This window comes from Lepidochelys kempii, chromosome 3 (assembly GCF_965140285.1).
Source record: "Lepidochelys kempii isolate rLepKem1 chromosome 3, rLepKem1.hap1, whole genome shotgun sequence".
NCBI classification, from domain to species: domain Eukaryota; kingdom Metazoa; phylum Chordata; order Testudines; family Cheloniidae; genus Lepidochelys; species Lepidochelys kempii.
The window spans coordinates 74,204,179-74,225,119 of NC_136382.1; the positions used below are offsets into that span (position 1 = coordinate 74,204,179).

Genomic DNA, 20,941 nt, shown 5'->3' on the forward strand with positions numbered 1-20,941 from the left:
GCTGCATCCACCCTAGGTGCTCTTTGCTGATTTAGTATACTCTGTTGGATAAGCATTCCTACTGTAGATATGGCCTAAATTAGAATGCGGAGAAACATATGGTACCTCTAGTTCAGGGGTGGCCAACCTGAGCCTGAGAAGGAGCCAGAATTTACCAATGTACATTGCCAAAGAGCCACAGTAATACGTCAGTAATATGCCACTCATCAGCTTCCCTCCCAACCCCCCAGTGCTCCTATTGCCTCCCTCCCACCCATCGGCAGCCCCACTGATCAGCGCCTCCCTCCCGTCCCCATACCTGCTGATCAGCTGTTTCGTGGCGTGCAGGAGGCTCTGGGGTGGAGGGGGGAGGAGCGAGGGCATGGCAGACTCAGGGGTGGGGGCGGAAAGGGGTGGAATGGGGGCAGTGCCTGTGGCAGAGTTGGGGGTTGAGCAGTGAGCATCCCTCAGCACATTGGAAAGTTGGCGCCTGTAACTCCAGCCCCAGAGTCGGTGCCTATACAAGGAGCCACATACGAACTTCTGAAGGGCCACGTGTGGCTCCAGAGCCACAGGTTGGCCATCCCTGCTCTAGTTAATCTAAAATCTTTCCCTCCTGTGTGAAGTTCATATCATCATATGGTTTGGAAAATAAGTTAACACACCTGCCACATTCATGCACTACAGCTGATTTTTTCCAAAGATTACCTTAATGTGTGCTGCATCAGTGTGTCCGCTTGGCAAAAGTTCAAAGTTGTTACTTTGATAGCAGTTTCTGGCACATGTAGAAAGAATTGGTGGTTTCAATTCCATCCCTAGTAAACTGGTGTTCCTCTTCTAGTAGTGTTCCTATGGGTGCTCCACTCTAGGTGCAGTTGCATCCCCTGCACCTTTGATTAAAGATTTCTCTAGTAGTGTCCATTTGGCCTGTGCATACATGTTATTCAGTCTCGTGCTCCATCCCATTGCTATATGGCACTGTGCGGGCTAACCATTCTCAGTTCTTTCTCAACTGTCCTGGCTTACGACAAAGCCTTAGCTAGTTGTTCAAGTTGAGTTTTGGCCGTAGGTGCTGGAACAAGGGGTGCTGGGAGTGTTGCTGCACCCCCTGGTTTGAAGTGGTTTCCACTGTATACAGGGTTTACAGTTTGATTCAATGGCTCTTGGCACTCCATTATACAAATTGTTCCAGCACCTCTGGTTTTGGCTCAGCTGTGTTCTCTTAGCTTTTGTACTTAGTCTATTAAAGTAATTAGTTGTATTTTTTTTAAAAAAAGGTGTTATATAGCTTTTTGATCATTCTCCTGCTCCCTGGGATCTTTTGCCCTTTCCAAGGTTATGCTTAGTTCTCCTGGATTCAGGGGTTGCCTGTCATGCTGGGAGGCAATCCCAGTGAGTGATGGACACTCCCACTGCATCCATTGCCTTGGGGAATCTCATAATTCCCAAAAGTGAAACTTCTGTCTGGCGTTAAAATCTAGAGCCAGAAAGAACAGGGAGATAAACTTTAACTCCTTATGATGGAGAACTTGCTGCGAATGGCCTCTGACCCAGATCAGGAGCTCTTCACCCTCCTCCCCCTTGCATAAACCAGTCTCCGAGTAAGTCGGGTGCCTCTTCTGTCTCTGAACTACACTCCTCGAGGGCATCTAAGAGGAAGACCCACGATTCCTCTCATAAGTCTTCCAATGACTGTGCTCCAAGTTTTCCAGGTAGGGAACCTACGTCAAAGAAATCGAATACATCAGCTCCCTCGGATCCCATCAGTCTCAGACATGGTATCCCCGAGGCTGCTGATTTCTCAAGTACCGAGAGCTCTGCTAAGTGAAGAAACCCTAAAATATCGGGCTCCGAGAGACCTTTGATACTAGTAGGAGACCGCAGCGGCAAGAAGAGTTCTACAATGGTACTGGAAAAGATTCGTTGGGCTCTGTCTGGATTCCACCCAGAGCATTTGATACTCACAGTACCATCACTACTCTTACTTCAGCACAAGCCCTGGACACAATACCAACAATGCTGTCAGTACTATAAGATGCCTGGTTTCCCCAAGACCTCAGAGCGTCCGAGACTCCTGATTCACCATTGCTTAACGCCGATATCTTTTTGGCACCAAGAACTTCCAGATCTCTGGACACCTACCCGGTACTGATGGTGGTATCTCAAGCTGCTTCTGTTCTCTCACCATTACCAAGGACTTAAAGGAGGAGGATTCAGAGAAAAATTTTGCCTCAACCTCCCAAATATCTGTTCAAGGCTCTCCACTCCACCCCATGAGGATTCTTTTTCTGAGGAGCCTGAGCTCACTCATGACAGATGTCCACAGCTACTATCCCGCTGGGGTGAGCACTTGTGGATTCCACCACCCATGCCATATGTGCCACTCTTTTGGCCATGCTGGAATCCCTGGGTGGCTTATTGCCACCAATTGTCTAGAGCCTAAAGTTCAGCCATTCACAGAGAGAGACAACCCTCCTATCCTCCCTTTACTGGAGACTCAAGAAGAGACCTTTGAGGAATAGGAGGCCAGGGCTGATGATGCGGTTTCTCCAACCGCGAACATCTTTCTTCATCCCAGGATGAAGCTCCACCATCGCTGGCTGAAGATTTTTAAGCAGTTTCAGGATCTCATCAAGAGCATCGTGGATTCTTTACAGATCCCTCTTGAGGAGATTGAAGCAGTAGTTCTGAACCAGGGGTACACAGAGGTCTTCCGGGGGTACAGTAACTCATCTAGAGATTTGCCTAGTTTTACAAGAGGCTACATAAAAAGCGCTAGCAAAATCAGTACAAACTAAAATTTCATACAGCGAATGACTTGTTTATCCTTTTCTGTATACTGTACACTGAAATGTAAGTACAATATTTATATTCCAATTGATTTATTTTATAATTTATATGGTAAAAATGAGAAAGTAAGCAATTTTTCAGTAACTGTGTGCTGTGATACTCTTGTATTTTTGTCTGCTTTTGTAAGCAATTATTGTTTAAGTGAGGTGAAACTTGGGGGTACATTAGACAAAACAAACTCCTCAAAGTAGTCTGGAAAGGTTGAGGGTCGCTGCATTTGAAGAACCACATCAGAAGCTGCTTGACGTCCTCCATATAGCCTCTTATGCCCATGTTTTCCCTGCCAGTCAACAAGGCACTCCTGGATCCTACAAAGGTCATTTGGCATACTCTGGCGTCAATTTCTCCCACGTGCAAAAGGGCAGTCAAAAATATTTCCCTCTAAGGAGTCATAATTTTTTTCTCACCCATCTCTTAATTCCTTGGCAGTTGAGGCAGTTAACAAATGTGGTAGGCAGAACTACACTAAATCTACACTCTATGATAAAAATCATAAGCATCTCAACCTTCTTTGTAGAAAATCTGATTCTTTGACTACTTTATAGTTTAGAATCGCCAACTACATCTACACAAATTATACCAAGCTAAACTCCTTTATTGACCATCTGCCGACAGAACACAGAGAGCAGTTCCAGTCAATTATTGCAGAAAGCCAGCTCCTCACAGGCTATCTCTGCAGGTTTCTCTCAACACTGCTACTTATTCTATTTCTACAGCAGTAGTTATGAGGAGGGTCCCCTGGCTTCCCAAAGGAGATCCAGAATACGATAGAAGACCTTCCTTTTGACGGCATTAAGTTGTTTGCTGGTAATACGGACGAATCCTTGCATACATTAAAAGATTGCAGAGCCACTTTACAATCTCCAGGGAGCTACACACCTGCTCTGAAGAGAGAATTTACTAGGTCCCAGAAAGCACAGAGATCCATCCTGCACAGTTCCTGAGTTAGCAGAGGCCATAAAACCTCACCACAAGAGGCAGAGATTTCAGAGACGGAAACCACCCACCTCTCAGCCTTCAACTTCACAACTGTCCACTTCAAAGGATCAATTTTGATGGGATGGTTGAGATCCTGAGCTGCCATCCTCTTTCTTATCAGCTATAACGTTTCACATGCTTTCCTCCTTTCGGCAACTCTTTTCACCATAACTACTGACAAGTGGGTTTTAGAGATCATTTACACAGGGTACTCCATCCACTTCAGTTCTCTTCCGCTCACAACCCTCCTTCCCTATTCAGGGACTCCTCCCATGAGAACCTGCTATGGCAGGAAATAGACTCTCTTCTACACTTGTGTACTATAGAATCAGGTTTCGCACAGCTCAGAGGGAAGGGGTTTTATTCCAGGTATTTCCTGGTTCTGATAAAAAATGATGGTTGGAGACCCATCCTAGATTTAAGACTACTCAACACATTTGTGAAGGCACAAAAATTCAGAATGGTAACACTTGCAGTGATGATCCTATCACTCCTATCATTGTAGTATGTAAAGGCACAACTTGGACTTCTGTGCATACATTTGCTGTAATAATTTGTGATACTGCTTCTGATACCGTGTTTGGCTCAGCTGTACTTTCTTCCGTACTGAATGAGACTCTGAAGCTCCCTCCTCCTTAAAGGGGAACTGCTTGGTAGTCAGCTAGAGTGGAGCATTCATGGGGACACTACTCGAAGAAGAAGAAATGGTTATTCACCCTGTGCAGTAACTGTGGTTCTTTGAGGTGTGTGTTCCCATGTGTGCTCCACTACCCATTTTCCTTCCCCTCTGTCATGGGGCTTTGTGGAGGTTAGCCTGAACAATGCTATATAGCAACAGCATGGGGAATGAGGCTGAGTAACACGCATGTGCAGGCTGAATGGACACTGCTATGAGCAATCTCCTATCAAAAGCACAGGGTGCAAGTGCACTAGAGTGGAGCACTCATAGGGGGACAGGACACATCTTGAAGAACCACAGTTACTGCACAGGGTGAGTAACCATTTCTTCATGTTTTGTTGGCATCATAACATGACAGTTTCAGCACAGAGGTAAAGGGGGGAGAGTCTCAACAATTCTTCTACCTTTTATAGACTCTGTTAACGTTGTCTTTAGGCATATAGGGTGTCATGGGGAATCTTGCACTGTTGCTGCCATTATGTGGATTTTTTCCTCTGATTAAACAGATTTCAGCTTTAAATGCTGTCAATCACACTCCTTGTGATCACTTAAAAAAAATGAAATAGAGTTCATACTTGATTGGCTGTGCTGCATTATAAACCTGTTCAAAGCTTTTGATGTACTAAATACTTAAATTATATTTGTATTTTTTCAAAGGTCGAGTAAACATTGTTGACTTACAACAGGTAATTTTTTGTTATAAAAATACATATACTTTTTGTTTCTGTGTTTCTCTATTTGTACTGCATCAGTCAGTCTCAAAGTAAGTTACTATGCTGATATTGAAGTGCTGTATAGCAGTGGTTGCAAAACTGGTGGCACTTCTCACTAACTTTGACTACTTTGTCCATTTGTGTATCACTTCACAAATGTTGTATTCATGCGTATTCTGATTTTGAGATAAATAAGTACTCTGTAGTACTGTGACACTCTTTAAAATTGCCCCTAAAAAAAAGAAGCAGGTTTTTTTTGATGATTTGAATATTTCTGCTTTCTTAAACTGAGAAGTACAGGTGGATAAGAAAGGTCCGCCTTTGCTAAAATTTAGAGCTATTGGGTCATGCAGTGAAATATAATAAACTTTGCATGCCTCTCTGGGTCCTCTCTCTTTCTTCCTTAATCACTTGTCTCCACTAATCTCTATCCCCCAGTCATCTTCTGTGACTAATTTTTCCTTCTGTCTCAAGTAAAATTGCTTGAAATCAGAAAACTTTCTGGAAGACAAAGTGTTTCTTTTCAGAGCTTTACAAAAATCTTACTTTTCTAGGACCCTTTAACCTAGTTGTTATTAGAAGAGATGTTTTAAAAGCACAAACGCTTCTGTTCCAAGCCACAGACTTACTTGCACATAAATATGATAGAGCAAATAAAAAGCAGATATCCTTTTGAAAGGTTTCAGAGGAACAGCCGTGTTAGTCTGTATTCGCAAAAAGAAAAGGAGTACTTGTGGCACCTTAGAGACTAACCAATTTATTTGAGCATGAGCTTTCGTGAGCTACAGCTCACTTCATCAGATGTTTACCGTGGAAACTGCAGCAGACTTTATATACACACAGAAATCATGAAACAATACCTCCTCCCACCCCACTGTCCTGCTGGTAATAGAGATAAGCTATTACCAGCAGGACAGTGGGGTGGGAGGAGGTATTGTTTCATGATTTCTGTGTGTATATAAAGTCTGCTGCAGTTTCCACGGTAAACATCTGATGAAGTGAGCTGTAGCTCACGAAAGCTCATGCTCAAATAAATTGGTTAGTCTCTAAGGTGCCACAAGTACTCCTATCCTTTTGAAAGTATGTCTTAATGTCTGAAAGTTAATTTGAATTTAAGGGACTGATGGATTTTTTTTTTCCAGATAATAAATGTCGACCTGGTCCATATTGAAAGCCGAGCTAATGACATTGTTAAATCAGATAGAACTATTCAGCTGGTACTGGGACAGTTTATAAATGAGTGAGTATCTTCTGGAGAAATGTACAGTAAGTCCTCACTTAAAGTCATCCTGGTTAACGTTGTTTCGTTGTTACATTGCTGATCAATTAGGGAACATGCTTGTTTAAAGTTGCGAAATGCTCCCTTCTAACAAAGCAGGCAGTTGCCTGCTTTGTCCATGTCCACTGCTTGCAGAAAGAGCAGCCTGTTGCAGCTAGCTGGTGGGGGGCTTGGAACCAGGGTGGACTGGCAGCCTCCCTATCAACTCCCTGCTCCCCTAAGTTCCCTGTGCGGCAGGCAGCCGCCCAGCAGGCTACCAATTGCTAGCAGTTCAGCTGTCCCTCCCCCCCACTGCCATGTGCTGCTCCTGCCCTCTGCCTTGGAGCTGCTCCCCGAGCCTTCTGCTTTCTTGGGGGGGGGGGGAAAGAGGGGGCCTAATGTCAGAGTGTCCCTCTCTCCCTTGCTCCTGCACCCCGCTTACCCCATCTCAGAGGGACACAGGACAGGGCTCAGGATGGAGGGAGCTTTCCTTCAGCAGTTGTGGTCTTAGCTTACTCATTAACTTAACAAGGCAGTGTACTTAAGAGTGGTTCAGGTACTTAAAGGGGAAATGCGCATCTCTCTCTCAGGCACACACTGTGTCTCCCTCTCTGTCTGCTATGCTGTCTACCCCGGTCCATTCCTGCTGCCTTGTAGAGTGTGAGGCTACATTAACAACTAGTTTCAGAGTAACAGCCGTGTTAGTCTGTATTCGCAAAAAGAAAAGGAGTACTTGTGGCACCTTAGAGACTAACCAATTTATTAGAGCATAAGCTTTCGTGAGCTATAGCTCACTTCCTCAGATGCATATCGTGGAAACTGCAGCAGGCTTTATATATACACAGAGAATATGAAACAATACCTACTCCCACCCCACTGTCCTGCTGGTAATAGCTTATCTAAAGTGATCATCAGGTGGGCCATTTCCAGCACAAATCCAGGTTTTCTCACCCTCCACCCCCCCCCCACAAATTCACTCTCCTGCTGGTGATAGCCCATCCAAAGTGACAACTCTTTACACAATGTGCATGACAATCAAGTTGGGCTATTTCATGCACAAATCCAGGTTTTCTCACATCCCCCCCCCCACCCCCATACACACACAAACTCACTCTCCTGCTGGTAATAGCTCATCCAAACTGACCACTCTTCAAGTTAAAATCCAAGTTAAACCAGAACATCTGAGGGGGGGGGGGGTAGGAAAAAACAAGAGGAAACAGGCTACCTTGCATAATGACTTAGCCACTCCAAGTCTCTATTTAAGCCTAAATTAATAGTATCCAATTTGCAAATGAATTCCAATTCAGCAGTTTCTTGCTGGAGTCTGGATTTGAAGTTTTTTTGTTTTAAGATAGCGACCTTCATGTCTGTGATTGCGTGACCAGAGAGATTGAAGTGTTCTCCGACTGGTTTATGAATGTTATAATTCTTGACATCTGATTTGTGTCCATTTATTCTTTTACGTAGAGATTGTCCAGTTTGACCAATGTACATGGCAGAGGGGCATTGCTGGCACATTATGGCATATATCACATTGGTGGATGTGCAGGTGAACGAGCCTCTGATAGTGTGGTTGATGTTATTAGGCCCTGTGATGGTGTCCCCTGAATAGATATGTGGGCACAATTGGCAACGGGCTTTGTTGCAAGGATAAGTTCCTGGGTTAGTGGTTCTGTTGTGTGGTATGTGGTTGTTGGTGAGTATTTGCTTCAGGTTGCGGGGCTGTCTGTAGGCAAGGACTGGCCTGTCTCCCAAGATTTGTGAGAGTGTTGGGTCATCCTTTAGGATAGGTTGTAGATCCTTAATAATGCGTTGGAGGGGTTTTAGTTGGGGGCTGAAGGTGACGGCTAGTGGCGTTCTGTTATTTTCTTTGTTAGGCCTGTCCTGTAGTAGGTAACTTCTGGGAACTCTTCTGGCTCTATCAATCTGTTTCTTTACTTCTGCAGGTGGGTATTGTAGTTGTAAGAAAGCTTGACAGAGATCTTGTAGGTGTTTGTCTCTGTCTGAGGGGTTGGAGCAAATGCGGTTGTATCGCAGAGCTTGGCTGTAGACGATGGATCGTGTGGTGTGGTCAGGGTGAAAGCTGGAGGCATGCAGGTAGGAATAGCGGTCAGTAGGTTTCCGGTATAGGGTGGTGTTTATGTGACCATTGTTTATTAGCACTGTAGTGTCCAGGAAGTGGATCTCTTGTGTGGACTGGACCAGGCTGAGGTTGGTGGTGGGATGGATTTGTGCTGGAAATGGCCCACCTGATGATCACTTTAGATAAGCTATTACCAGCAGGACAGTGGGGTGGGAGTAGGTATTGTTTCATATTCTCTGTGTATATATAAAGCCTGCTGCAGTTTTCATGATATGCATCTGAGGAAGTGAGCTGTAGCTCACGAAAGCTTATGCTCTAATAAAATGGTTAGTCTCTAAGGTGCCACAAGTACTCCTTTTCTATTAACAACTAGTTAACCCCTTGAGGGCTCAGGCAATTGCTAGTTCATCATTTAGCAATATTCCCTGGGAAATATCCCATCCTCTGAATTCACCACCTCAACCAAGCTTCACAATCATCATTACTGTGTACAGTGTTAAATTGTTTATTTAAAACTTGTACTGTGTGTGTATATATGTGCGTGTATATATAAAAAAAAATAGTCTTTTGCCTGGCAAAAAAAAAAAATTCCCTGGAACCTAACCCCCCTATTTACATTAATTCTTATGGGGAAATTGGATTTGCTTAACATTGTTTTGCTTAAAGTCGCGTTTTTCAGGAACATAACTACAGTGTTAAGTGAGGAGTTATTGTATACAGTGGTCAAGAGATGCAACTTTAGATGTTATAGGTGCAATATAACTATAGTCTTCTATTATTTATTATGCTTCAGAACTTATTTTTGGGGCAGAGAATATACTTCCATGGACCAGAACCAGTGACATGCTGAGCACTCTCATCTCCCATAAAAATCCATGTTCAGGTTCCTTGGAGAGAAAAAAATGTGTGTGTTTTTTATGAGGGGGTTGTGAAATTACTTCTTATTGTTCCTTGTAAGGAAATAAATGAACAGGTTGCAAACTAGTGGGTTGGTTAGCATAATTTTAAAAATACAACCTTTTCCCTGTAATAGTTGTATTGAGCAAGATGAATTACCACAGCCCCTCTATTTCTGTTTTATAGTAAGTTCCCATGTATTTATGTATACCCTGGAAAAATGTTTACTCTGAACAAATAAATTTAATGAGGCAGAATAACTGTACGTAAAGAGATGCAAGTTGAATTGGGAATGTCACGCTAATGTCTTTTCTTCCTGGTTTTACATAAGGAGTTACCTAGACCAATTAGCAGAAGAAATAAATGATAAACTACAGGAAACTGGTCAGGTGACAATATCTGAACTCTGCAAGGCATACGACCTTCCAGGAGACTTCTTGATACAGGTTACTGCATGTTAACTACCCTTTCATATAGAAACATTGAATTCTGATTTGAAGAAATGTTTCCCTTTTATAGCAACTTTATTATCCAGGCAACAAAGATGATAGTTATATGAAGTCTTGGGTAGTGTCCTAAGCAGGTCAGTATTAAATCTCTCAGGTTTGCATTTTAGCGGCTATGAACCGATTTTAGATTAAAATTTGCCGGTACGGATTTCAGTATCTGAACTGAGCTAGGTTTCCTCTCAGCCATTGTGATACTTTAGGAGAAAGGAACGAACATACTTTAAGAGTGTAATCAAAGAATTTGAAAAACTGCCTTCAGGTGAAAGACTCAAGGGGATCAATCTAGTTAGCTTATAAAAGAGAAGATTCAGGGCTGAACTTGATCACAATCTATACCTGGGGAACAGAAATATGATAATAGGAGTGCCCTTCAATCTAGAGGAGAAAAATATAACAAGAACCACGGGCTGGAAGTTGAAACTAGACAAACTTAGACTATATATTAAGATCCACGTTTTTAACTGTAAGAGTAATTCAGCATTGGAACAACTTACCAAGAGTTGTGCAGTATATCCTTTATCCCTGGAAATTTTTAAATTAAAAATTAGGATGTTTTTTCAACACAGGCATAGGACTTCCCTTTCAATGAGAAAAGCTCTTGTTCAAAGGAAGTCCGCATTGAAAGGGAAGTCCTATGGCCTGTGTTATGCAGGAATTCAGACTAAATTATCACAACATTCATATCTTCATAAATGATCTGGAGGATGGTGTGGATTGCACTCTCAGCAAATTTGCGGATGATACTAAACTAGGAGGAGTGGTAGATACGGTGGCAGGTAAGGATAGGATACAGAGGGACCTAGACAAATTGGAGGATTGGGCCAAAAGAAATCTGATGAAGTTCAACAAGGATAAGTGCAGTGTCCTGCACGTAGGACGGAAGAATCCAATGCACCGCTACAGACTAGGGACCGAATGGCTAGACAGCAGTTCTGCGGAAAAGGACCTAGGGGTGACAGTAGACGAGAAGCTGAATATGAGTCAACAGTGTGCCCTTGTTGCCAAGAAGGCCAATGGCATTTTGGAATGTACAAGTAGGGGCATAGCCAGCAGATCGAGGGACGTGATCGTTCCCCTCTATTTGACATTGGTGAGGCCTCATCTGGAGTACTGTGTCCAGTTTTGGGCCCCACACTACAAGAAGTATGTGGAAAAATTGGAGAGAGTCCAGCGAAGGGCAACAAAAATTATTAGGAGTCTGGAACACATGACTTATGAGGAGAGGCTGAGGGAACTGGGATTGTTTAGTCTGCAGAAGAGAAGAATGAGGGGGGATTTGATAGCTGCTTTCAACTACCTGAGAGGTGGTTCCAAAGAGGATGGTTCTAGACTATTCTCAGTGGTAGAAGATGACAGGACAAGGAGTAATGGTCTCAAGTTGCAGAGGGGGAGGTTTAGGTTGGATATTAGCAAAAACTTTTTCATTAGGAGGGTGGTGAAACACTGGAATGCATTACCTAGGGAGGTGGTAGAATCTCCTTCCTGAGAGGTTTTTAAGGTCAGGCTTGACAAAGCCCTGGCTGGGATGATTTAGTTGGGGATTGGTCCTGCTTTGAGCAGGGGGTTGGACTAGATGACCTCCTGAGGTCCCTTCCAACCCTGATATTCTATGATTCTAATGGTCCCTTCTGGCTTTAATGTCTCTGGCATGATCATCTTCTAAACACATTGTCCAGAATATATACACAGTTTCTTTCTTTTTTTGTCCCAGACAATCTGAATGTTTTAAGTTACTAATTTGAATGCAGATTCCAATCTCTTTTTTCTTTTGTCAGGGGTTTTTTATTTCTTGCTGTTAACTTATACTCTGACATCTCAGAAGAGTGGTTCAGGGACTTCCTTTGTCACAGACACAAAGGATTTAACATGAACGTGCAACCTTAGAAATCCAAGGCCAAATGAGTTTCTTTCACAATGTGGTCGTTCTTCATTCACCTGTAAAGATTGTAATATGTGTGGGAGAGGGAATAGTCATTAAATAATTCAGGTCATTGTATGTATTATTGAGAAAGCTACTTTAACCTGGCGATTGCAGTTGGGTCAAAATAGCGTGACCTCACACATGCAATCTGTGTGTTTTTTATAGTATCTTAATATTCTTCAGTAATTATTACCATTTTAAATACATTCTTATTTCTGAATATGTTGATTATTTCGACAAATTAACTTTCTAATCTACAGTTTAAATATATTTTCTTCTTTGCTGTGTAACTGTAAACTCTCGTCCCAGCATTTATCATAACTTCTGTTCACAGGCATTGTCCCCCCGTCTTGGTAGAATTATTCATGGCCAGATAGATCAGGACAACAAAGGAGTGATTTTTACGGAGGCATTTGTAGCCCGGCATCGAGCACGCATTCGTGGTCTGTTCAGTGCAATTACTAGGTAAGCCCTAACACAAATATCTATATGTAGAAATGTGATTTACAGCATTATTTATGCATCTGATTTATTTGTAATATACAAAAAAGAAAATAAAGGCATATGTATGAGACTTTTGCAGTTACAATTCATTTTACAGTGAGAGAATTTTGTGTACTTTTTTGGAGAAACATGTAAAGTGAGCCCAGTCCTCTGCTGACGTACAAAGGTACTTGAGCAAGAGGAAAGGCTTATCGCTAGAAAAGGGAAGACTAGTTAGCTAAATTACAATGGGAAAATATTTTGAAAAACTGGCTAACACTGCTGGTCATGAATTCACTGTGAATTCTTAATTTTCTGGAAAGTGTCCCCTCACTGACATAATTACAGATTAATATCCACCAACCACACTTCATTTTTCAGAAATTTGGGTATCCGTTCAATAGCTATCTTAATGCTCTATCTTGAGCATGAACTTAGTTAGCAGAAGTTTGTTTGTGTGTGTGTGTGTGATATTTACAGTAGTACTAATACAGTTTTAAACCAATATGAATTTATTAAACAGTCTGGCTAATACACTTGATCGGTTTTTCAGAATATTCCTTTCTTGGGGGGAAAAGTCCAGAGGTACTTGTTTGTAGATTCTACTTCAATTTGGGAGTCTCCAGGTCTGTTTCCATGTTTATCCTTTTTATTCTTTATAGGCCTACTCCTGTAACTAACTTGATCACTCGGTATGGATTCCAGGAACAACTGCTTTACTGTGAGTTTGTTTCAGATTTTGTTTCATGTATTTAGATTCTTTATTGTTGGAATTAATCATTTCAATTAAACCTTTTAGTATTGTTTTTGAAATAAATAGCAATAAGTCTCCTTTCTAGTTTAACAAGTAGTAGACTTCTTGTGCTGTCTACAGCTCAGAAAAATGTCTATATCTGCAGCAATGAAAGATCATTGATGGAATACCTCTAAGGGAGTGGAATGATGCAAGAAGTGCAATGTTCATTTTTGTCTTCTGTTTCATTATGTGCTCTGGTATTTTTATCAATGGAGCATGCAAAAGGACACAGATTTCACATAGCTGAATGACTTTAACTGCATAGGATTTTTACTTATTGACTTTATTTTGATATTGCTGAGGCAGAGTTTTTGTTATGCTCATAACTAGAGGTCTTAGTAATCTGGGAGATAAATCGCACGCTTATTTGTTTATTTTTTCTTTTATTTAAAAAAGCCTTACAAAATTACAATCCATGAAGATTTCCTTTTGTAGTCCTTGATTTGCTCTCACCTCAACTATTGCAACTCTTTGACTATCCAGCTCTCATGTCTCCTCTATTCTATACAAAATGCTACCTCAAAGATCATGTGTCTTGTCTGTGGACTGACCACGTCCTCCTATGTTCATTTGCGGGCTTCTCATCTCTTATATAAAAGTTAATCTCCTTTTCTTTGCCTTCAGGGCCTCACATGACTTTGTTCTATTAATGTTCCTGTCTTCCCTTTCTTCTTTCATTCTACATGGTTAACTGCTCCTTTAGGCTCTCCCACTGGCATCTGAATCTAATTCCCTTATGCCTGCAATCCTCTCGCTGACCCTGACCCCAGGATTCTTCCACTCTCTTTCCTTAAAACTAAACAAGCCTGTCAAGGTTCCTCCCCCCACTCTGAACTCTAGGGTACAGATGTGGGGACCTGCATGAAAAACCTCCTAAGCTTATCTTTACCAGCTTAGGTCAAAACTTCCCCAAGGTACAAAATATTCCACCCTTTGTCCTTGGATTGGCCGCTACCACCACCAAACTAATACTGGTTACTGGGGAAGAGCTGTTTGGACGTGTCTTTCCCCCCAAAATACTTCCCAAAACCTTGCACCCCACTTCCTGGACAAGGTTTGGTAAAAAGCCTCACCAATTTGCCTAGGTGACTACAGACCCAGACCCTTGGATCTTAAGAACAATGAACAATCCTCCCAACACTTGCACCCCCCTTTCCTGGGAAATGTTGGATAAAAAGCCTCACCAATTTGCGTAGGTGACCACAGACCCAAACCCTTGGATCTGAGAACAATGAAAAAGCATTCAGTTTTCTTACAAGAAGACTTTTAATAAAAATAGAAGTAAATAGAAATAAAGAAATCCCCCCTGTAAAATCAGGATGGTAGATATCTTACAGGGTAATTAGATTCAAAAACATAGAGAACCCCTCTAGGCAAAACCTTAAGTTACAAAAAAGATACACAGACAGAAATAGTTATTCTATTCAGCACAATTATTTTCTCAGCCATTTAAAGAAATCATAATCTAACACATGCCTAGCTAGATTACTTACTAAAAGTTCTAAGACTCCATTCCTGGTCTATCCCCGGCAGAAAACCAGCATATAGACAGACACACAGACCCTTTGTTTCTCTCCCTCCTCCCAGCTTTTGAAAGTATCTTGTCTCCTCATTGGTCATTTTGGTCAGGTGCCAGCGAGGTTACCTTTAGCTTCTTAACCCTTTACAGGTGAGAGGAGCTTTCCCCTGGCCAGGAGGGATTTCAAAGGGGTTTACCCTTCCCTTTACTGTAGCCCAGCCACAACCGAAAATGAGCAGCTCTAACTCTAGTGATGCACACTAAATGTACTGAAAAATGGGGGGGGGAGAGGGTATTTATAAATAGCATTAGAAAGCCATGAGCTTAACTTCATTTAGTTATTCTACTTGTTCATTGCCTTCCATTTCCTTTTACTTTGAATGCTGTCTTTTTAGGCCCCAGTTCTGCAATGAGAACCTGTGGGCCCAGAGCTTGACCTGTGTAGTTCCCTTTGCAGATTTGGAGCAGGGACTTTGTCTTCATACCTGTGTGGAGATCAAAGTGGTATCTTAATGCAGGAATTAGGGTACCAAGCCCAAGTAATTTTATCCCCAAATTGCTAAGGCTTCTGTCTAGACCAGTGGTTCTCATACTTTTGTACTGGTGACCCCTTTCAAATAGCAAGCCTCTGAGTGTGACCCCTCCTTATAAATTAAAAACTTTTTAAAATATATTTAACACCATTATAAATGCTGGATGCAAAGCATGGTTTGGGGTGGAGGCTGACAGCTTGTGACTCCCCATGTAATAACCTCGCAACCCCCGAGGGGTCCCAACCCCCAGTTTGAGAACCCCTGGTCTAGACTGAGAAAGAAAGAGGCTGAATTAATCATTATTTCTTGTGATATAATTCAGAAATTTGACAGTGTTGCCTCATGAGGATTCTTATCATACATAAGGTACTTCTGGGGCAATTCTGTGCCTAAAAATTCTGTGTGCAATATTTTAAAATTATGCATATTTTATTTGTCAGAATAACACAATATAATTACACCATTTTCAATTAATTTAGTAATTTATTTCAAAATACTTGTCAGCAAGTATGTCTAACAACACAGACAACAAAAAGTTTCCCTGAGGAGCAGAGAGTTAAAGAAACTCCTATGACAATCCAGTTCCTGCTTCTGTTAGACTTTTGTTGGGTGCCTCAGTCTGGGTGTGTCACATGTGTCAGCTAGGCACATCTTGGGGGGAAAACTCTGCCCCTTTGGTCTCAGACACCCACACCCCCTCCCCATCAGACCCCAGCTGCAGGATGCCTCCCTAGCCCAGACACCACACCTCCTACCCCCCAGAGCCCAGCCGCAGGGCACCTCCCAATCCAGAGCCCTACCGTGGGGCAGCCCCCAACGCTACAGCTGTGGGGTGTGCCCCTAGCCCATTCACCCGCATCTCCTATCCCCCAGTGCCCTGCGGTGGGGTGTCCCCCTAGCTGTATCCCTTTGACCCCAGAACCCAGGGATCTAGAAAGAGAAACAGCCTGATGCTGGGTCCTGGGCTTGTATGGAGTTTCCTACACACTGCCTTCTTCCTTCACAATGTGCTGGAAACTGCAGGTGCCTGGAACTCTTTCTCCCTGTCCCTCCTCCCTCCCCAGCAGTGTCCTGTATTTGTGAGCTGCAGAGCAGGGCTTTGCTGGGTCTCGTGGCCCCTAGTGCTGGCCAGCAGCTCTGCAGCACCAGTTCTGCAAGGGAAAGTGAAATTCTGCACATAACATTAATTTTGCACAAATTCTGCATTGCGTGGTGGTACAGAATTCCCCCATGAATAATAAAGATGTCATAAGTTATACAAGCAAGAGAACTCGGTTATATAATTAGTCTATAAAGAAATTAAGAAAAACAATAAACAGTGTTTAGTTTAATTTGTTTCTTCAGTTGTGTCCTTTTTGAGAGTTCTCCAACAGAGGATTGTATCTTCTGTTACAGTCAGACTGTAGGATACACTCTCTCCTCTAGGCAAGCAAAAAGAGAAACTAATTAGGCTCCACCTATTCATTTTGGAACTATCTAATTATCCTAGGTAATCCAGGTAGTTTATTGGTGGCAAAGGGCAAAGTTCAAAAGTAGGTAATGTGAGAGATGTGGCAGTGTCCTGCAATATCCTGAACAAACCTTTTTGAATTACATTGAAGTATTTAGGAGTTCATTGTATTAAAAATAAAAATGTTTATGTATTATAGTGGGATGTATGTAACTTCTATGGGGGGAGACATGACTAATGTAAGCCCTTGGAAGTGTTATGTTCTTCAGAGGACTATTTGAAACAATGTACCAGAAAAGAATGAATTTTAAAAGTTGTGGGTTTCCCAGGAAATTTCTAGGGGCAGGTGTATGCAATTATACTCCTTTCAGTTATGCAAGAGCTCAGCCTTTGGAAGCTTTGCCCTGAGGAGGGGACCTTTGCTGATTAATTAGCTTTTAACATGAAGACAAGATCAGAAGCCCAAACTGTATAGAGGAAGGACACTTAGATTCAAGGGGGTGCTGGTTCTGAGCCAAGGCGATTATAAACTTGTAACCACAGAAAGCGCCCTTGATGGGGGATGAAGGACTGACTGGTACCAGAGTCCTTGTTAGAGTTGGGGTGATCTCTGGTAAACTTCTTGGTGTGTGTGTGTGTAGGTTCTTTTATTGTTTTCGTATGTTTTCTCTAACGCATTAACTTTAAGAATAAATGTTTAAAAACTGTGAGCAATTACACTGTTCGTTGATTCTGGGAAGAAAAGCAAAGCAGGCCTGCTTAAGCAGTCTGACTTGCTGGGGAATTCACATTATAGACAAGGAACTGTGAAGCCTGGAAACACCTCCATCAGGAGGGAGTGAGATGTGTGTCTCTGCACGTAAGAGATGATGGCTGGGGAGCTGTGAGCCTGAGAGTAGGTGCCCTTGGTGGAGCATAGTGTGGGAATACAGGTGCAGTTTCCCTGAACTGTGGCAGGTAAATCCTGTTTAGATTATCATAGTGAGGGAAAAAATTATAATTGGAAAAAGGTGTAAGTGATCTTTCAAATTCTGTACTGGAAGAGACCTTTAGTTCAGTTGCTTAAAGAAGCCCCTCAGCTATTATTCACTTTAAATCTATGTGGCTTTTTAGCCCACCAACTGACCCAAAGTGGTTTGAAGGAGGCAGATTAATAAAAATTAAAAATCTTAAATTCAAATTAAATCCCACAATCTCTGTTTTAACATAGTCAATGTATATATGCTGTCCAGGAATGCATTGTCCATCTATGCAGAGTTAAGCAGGAAAATCTGTTAAACGTTATGTTGCAATAATATTTGTGTCCAATGCAATTTCATTATGTATGTAAAATTGATTTCAATAATTCCTCATATAATACTTAGCAAGACTTTTTAGCCACTAAAGTTTGATTTTTGCTTCTGACAGCCACCTGCAGATCAACACTGGGGCTAACCGAGTTTGTTGCTGCTTCTCTCTTTGTTCAGTGAGCAGCGTTTGTTCTTCATGTTGTTCCAATGTTCCTTCCTATACTCTGTTTCTTGGCTCATTTTCATGAATTTCAAAGAGCGTTTTATTCATTTTGATAATTTCTTGTAAACTTTAAAAATAAAAGCTTTTTCTTTAATTTTGTCCATTTTCTGAATATAATTTCAGTTTCACAAATGTTTGAGTACTTGAAAATATTTTCCAAATTTAGTATAAATACAGGCTGTATCAGTGATTAGGGCTGTCAATTAATCGCAGTTAATTCACATGATTAACTCAAAAAAATTAATCGCAGTTTTAATTGCACTGTTAAACAATAGAATACCAATTGAAATTTATTAAATATTTTGGATGTTTTTCTATATTTTCATATATATCTTGTATTTTCTGTAGTAATTGAAATCGAAGTGTATATTTTGATTACAAATATTTTCACTGTAAAATGATGAACTGAAAAATACTATTTTTTGTTTACCTCATACAAGTGCTGCAGTGCAATCTCTTTATCATGAAAGTGCAACTTACAAATGTACGTTTTTTGCATAACTGCACTCAAAAATAAAACAATGTAAAACTTTAGAGCCTACAAGTCCACTCAGTCCTACCTCTTGTTCAGCCAATCGCTAAGACAAACAAGTTTGTTTACATTTACAGGAAGTAATGCCGCCCTCTTCTTATTTACAGTTTCACCAGAAAGTGAGAACAGGCATTTGCCTGGCACTTTTGTAGCTGGCATTGCAAGGTATTTACTTGCCAGATATGCTAAACATTTGTATGCCCCTTCATGCTTCGGCCACCATTCCAGAGAACATGCTTCCATGCTGATGACGCTCGTTAAAAAAAATGCATTAATTATATTTGGAGCTGAACTCCTTGAGGGATAATTGTATGTCCCCTGTTCTGTTGTATCCGCATTCTGCCATATATTTCATGTTATAGCAATCTCAGATGATGACCGAACACATGTTGTTCATTTTAAGAACACTTCCACTGCAGATTTGACAAAACGCAAAGAAGGTACCAATGTGAGATTTCTAAAGACAGCTACAGCACACAACCCAAGGTTTAAGAATCTGAAGTGCCTTCCAAAATCTGAGAGGGACGAGATAGGGAGCATGCTTTCAGAAGTCTTAAAAGAGCAACACAAGGAAACTACAGAATCCAAACCACCTAAAAAGAAAATCAACCTTCTGCTGGTGGCATCTGACTCAAATGATGAAAATTCACATGTGTTGATCCTCACTGCTTTGGGTGGTTATTGAGCAGAACCTGTCCTCAGCATGGACACATGTCCTGTGGAATGGTAGGCTGAAGCATGAAGGGACGTATGAATCTTTAGCGCATCTGGCATGTAAATTTCTTGTGATGCGGGCTACAACAGTGCTATGAGAGAGCCTGTTCTCACTTTCAGATGACCTTGTAAACAAGAACCAGGCAGCATTACCGCCTGCAAATGTAAACAAACTTGTTTGTCTGAGCGATTGGCTGAATAGGAAGTAGGACTGAGTGGACTTGCAAGCTCTAAAATTTTACTTTTTGTGTTTTAATGCTGTTTTTGTGCATAATTCTATATTCATAAGTTCTGCTTTCATGATCGAGATTGCACTACAGTACTTGTATTAAGTGAATTGAAAAATATTATTTCTTTTGTTTTATTACAGTGCAAATACTTGTAAAAAAAAAATATAAAGTGAGCACTGTACACTTTGTATTCCATGTTGTAATTGAAATCAATATATTTAAAATGTAGAAAACCTCAAAAAATTTTAAATAAATGGTATTACTAATGTTTACCCTTGCGAATAATCGCGATTAATTTTTTTAATAGCTTGACAGCCCTAAATATGACCATATATTATAATTATACTTAATTATATCTATTTTAATCAGTTTATGTATAGTTTAATTACTTTTATTTATATGTGGTACCTGTAGCAATATAAACTTTAAAAGCTTGATGTTTTTAAATTTCCTGGCTTCTTTCATTAAAAATCCTTTAGAAATTTCCTTCATGTTTCTAAGTCTGGTGAATAAGTTGTATAATTCCCCATTTAACAATTAGTCCAGCAGACATTAAAGTATTAAATAATGAAAATAACCATCTTTGATCCTATAATATTGCCATGCCATTGTTCACCTTAAGATGACATCAGGCTGTTTATAATAAGAATGCTTATATTTAGAAATGTAAAATAGTTTCAGTTAAGGAAGTAATAAATTTACAAAACTTAATAGAAAGCATCATGTTCCCTCACTTCTGAGCACTGTAGCCCTAATCGAAAGACCATTGCAGTCCATGGAAAAACTCTCATTAACATCAGTGGTCTTTGGATAAGATCTTATGGGACCTAAATTATTTTCACTTTTATTTAAAACTCTTTTGTAAATATTTCATTGTTTTTGTTGTTCTAGCATCCAAAGGGTCCAAATAGGATGAAGGCTCTTTTGTGCTGTAAAATCTCCTGTAAAGGCACAGTGCTTGTCCTGTAGGAATCTTGTAATTTTAGAAATATCATTTTTAACCAGTAATTTTTACATCTATTTTGAGAGCTTCACTTCCACGCCTGTCTGTAAAGCACCTGGCACACTGTTGGTGCTCTACCAATAATAATACTTCTAGTTTGGCTATATTTTAATTTTTGTGTCAAAATCTTATAAATCTTTTTTCCATGAACTTTGAATGGAAGTAAGATTGAGAATGTAAAATGAGTAATAAAATCAATGCAGTGCACATTCAATATGCTGTATTGTTTCTGTATGTTAGGTAGTATGGGTATGTAGAGTTTGTTTTCAAAAGTAGATAGTGTAAACTTCTGTTTTTCATGT

At 40.9% G+C, this 20,941-nt stretch overlaps 2 protein-coding genes across 4 annotated transcripts in view; one reads left to right on the top strand and one right to left on the bottom strand.

Moving 5' to 3' along the window:
* Positions 1–20,941, top strand: part of UFL1 (UFM1 specific ligase 1) — a 50,823-nt gene that overhangs the window by 3,065 nt on the left and 26,817 nt on the right. For 2 of the 3 annotated variants that reach the window (XM_073336791.2, XM_073336789.2), the window contains exons 3-7: positions 5,144–5,172; positions 6,342–6,439; positions 9,769–9,883; positions 12,202–12,332; positions 13,013–13,071. In XM_073336791.2, coding sequence (XP_073192892.1) covers positions 5,144–5,172; positions 6,342–6,439; positions 9,769–9,883; positions 12,202–12,332; positions 13,013–13,071 — 432 coding nt within the window. The remainder of the gene's footprint in view (positions 1–5,143; positions 5,173–6,341; positions 6,440–9,768; positions 9,884–12,201; positions 12,333–13,012; positions 13,072–20,941) is intronic. The other variant, XM_073336790.2, reaches the window with a different exon arrangement.
* The window catches only part of GPR63 (G protein-coupled receptor 63), a 213,488-nt gene continuing 207,561 nt past the window's right edge, over positions 15,015–20,941 (bottom strand). The window contains exon 2 of the transcript XR_013635556.1: positions 15,015–15,150. The gene's annotated coding sequence lies outside the window, so the exon portion shown is untranslated. The remainder of the gene's footprint in view (positions 15,151–20,941) is intronic.